This window comes from Nanorana parkeri, unplaced genomic scaffold (assembly GCF_000935625.1).
Source record: "Nanorana parkeri isolate BGI_ZX_2015 unplaced genomic scaffold, ASM93562v1 scaffold1622, whole genome shotgun sequence".
NCBI classification, from domain to species: domain Eukaryota; kingdom Metazoa; phylum Chordata; class Amphibia; order Anura; family Dicroglossidae; genus Nanorana; species Nanorana parkeri.
In genome coordinates this window covers 8,230-10,739 of record NW_017307890.1, presented here as the reverse complement: position 1 = coordinate 10,739, position 2,510 = coordinate 8,230, and the positions used below count along the sequence as shown (strand labels likewise).

The window sequence follows — 2,510 nt, the reverse complement described above, 5'->3', positions numbered from 1 at the left end:
ATATCTACAATGGATAAAAACAACTCCATTATAATTTTAGGGGAAAAAAGGCATTGCTGTGTTGGAGATCTTTCCCCTCTTTCCGTGTGTTACAGTACCTACAGGGGCATTGTTCATCCTGACTGTGTGTAGCATGTTGTGGCCTTTTGGCTGTGGTTGGGCACGCATATGGGTGCATTGTTGGTCAAGGACGCGCACACTTTGGAGTGCATCCCAGGCGTAGGGTGTGTACACGTGTCAAACTACTTCCATTTAGGCGGCCAGTGCTGTGACTTCTTGACAACTACCTTGTTAGGGTGCTTAGCCCGAGGTACGCCTTTTGTGTTGTTGACCTGGACTGCCTGACTCTGCCTGTGTATGTTCCATTCCCGACAAACCTTGCCCGCAGCCTGCCTCAACGTGTGCCTTGAAAAGGACTATACTTGCCTACCACCTGCCTGGAAACAATTACCCTTGCAGACCACCTGTCTCAACCTCTGCCTGGAAACAACTACCCTTATGGGGAACTCTGGTGAAGACCAAGGTGCCACTTGGACTTAGCACCTCAATGAGCCTGCGCCAGGGGCAAATCTCATAACTGTCCCGTTTATTGTCTCTTCCTATATGGGGTACAATCAGCAGTAAAAAAAAAAAAACGGAGTTCCAATTTTTAAGACTTGGCGTGGATTTAAAAAAAAATAGTTCTTCTCCTCATGGCTCAAATGATGTGCCCAAGCTTTTCTTCCAAAGCCCAAAAAAGATGGCTGATTATGGCCACAGAGTCAACATGACTGCCACCAGTAGAAGTCAGCTCCCAGCTCGTAAACTGATCATTTTTCTCCTTCCCAAAACTATATTACTTGATTTATGCACACACACAAAACACCAATTTTCCAGCATCTTACAAAATTTCCATGACCAGTGCTACAGAATTTTGTAGCTCCTTTGTGGACCTTACAGTTCAATCCATTAGCACATGGACGCAAAAATCATTTGCATGGTTGCAAGGAACCACATAATGTTTGACCACCATAAGCCACAGACCAGGCCGAGCCTTTGATCCTCATGGCGGCTTTGTGATATCAACCCAAACACCACAAATGAGGACCTCATAGGAGCTCCTAAGACGTTCTGCAAACCTTCCAACTCCCTTCATATAACTGAAACTCGACTGTTTTTGATGTAGACGTGGTAGGGGTCACTGCGTTTGTCCACGGTCTTAGACCTCGTGTACCCGAGTATCAAACTGCCCACGGTCACGGCAAAGAGGAACATGACGAAGATAATGAAGATGTAGGCGTTGTCGTCCTTGTTGGGTTTTTCCACTTTGAAGCCGGTGACGTTGTGGTGCTCGTCCGGCTGGCACGGCTGATTGTTCAGTGTCTTGTTGATGGCCTGGAGTACGGTGTTGAGGTTTTCCAGGAGCTTCTCCATGGTGAAGTTTTTGTTCATGTCAGCGGGGATTAAAGGGACGGAGAGCGGTTGCACTTCGATGCGTCCAGCAGAGCGGAACCTGGAGACAAAGTAGGTATGTTAATGACATTCTGACGACAGGTTGTCACATGTATCACCTGGAGCAAATCACAATTCAGCTTAGCCTTGCGCAACACGTGAGTGTGTGTTTGTTTTTGTTGTACTGCAGATTTCGAGCCGGTTGGTTGGTGCCGACAGGGCCACCCACGGATCAAATTTCGGGCGGATTCAGCAGGAAATGGATGAAATCTCATCTGTGTATGGGCAGTTTAAGAGGCGACTTATCCTCACTTTTCCTCTCACTTCCTGACGTGTCTCTGGAACAGGAAGTGAAGGGAAATTCCCCCAAATGGAACACAGACACAGAAATTCTAACCATTCCCTACTCTACCCCCCTCTGCCCCACCCAAAAAAAATACATTTAGCCCTGGGCAAGCAAAGCTAAATGTAGAGCGGGGAAGTGCCGCTTGTTTTGTACAAGTGACCCCCGGCGATGTCTAGGGTTGCCACCTGTCCAGGATTCACCCGGACAGTCCGGGTTTTGAATGCTGTGTCCGGGTTTCATGGCAGCAGAGACCCGGACACAACATGTCAGGCAGACAGGGGCAACCAAACCTAATACAGGGGCTACTGGCTCCCCACTGAAAATAGTCTCATCTATGATATTTACATACGAATGGGTGGCGCTATGTACATATGAGTAAGCCACCACTCATTCTCCCCAAAGAAATGTCCGCATGTTGCTAGAGTGTTCGGGTTTCGCTTGAAGAAAAGGTGGCAAACCTAGCGATGTCTCCGAGATCACTTGTATGCAGCCTGCATACAGGGGGGGCGCATTGAGGAACCTGGCATTGGGATGGCAGAGAGAGTAAACCCGGCCATGCCTGCTGGCCAGAATCATATAGGCCAGGTGCCCTTATTAGTTACAATGTAAACCTAAAGGGTTCTATACAATAAACAATTCTCAGGGCCCTTCACCACGTGAATGTCTTTGAGCATTCATTTTGGGCAAATAACGGCAAAAACAAATGTTCCTAATATATATATATATATATATA

General features: G+C 47.4%; 1 protein-coding gene across 1 annotated transcript; it reads right to left on the bottom strand.

Annotated features, from left to right (window-relative positions):
• Positions 1 to 1,021: 1,021 nt before the first annotated feature.
• On the bottom strand, positions 1,022 to 1,495 carry KCNE3 (potassium voltage-gated channel subfamily E regulatory subunit 3). The gene has a single exon (XM_018570896.1). The coding sequence runs from the start codon at positions 1,429 to 1,431 to the stop codon at positions 1,132 to 1,134; it is 300 nt and encodes a 99-aa protein (XP_018426398.1). The 5' UTR covers positions 1,432 to 1,495; the 3' UTR covers positions 1,022 to 1,131.
• Positions 1,496 to 2,510: the final 1,015 nt, after the last annotated feature.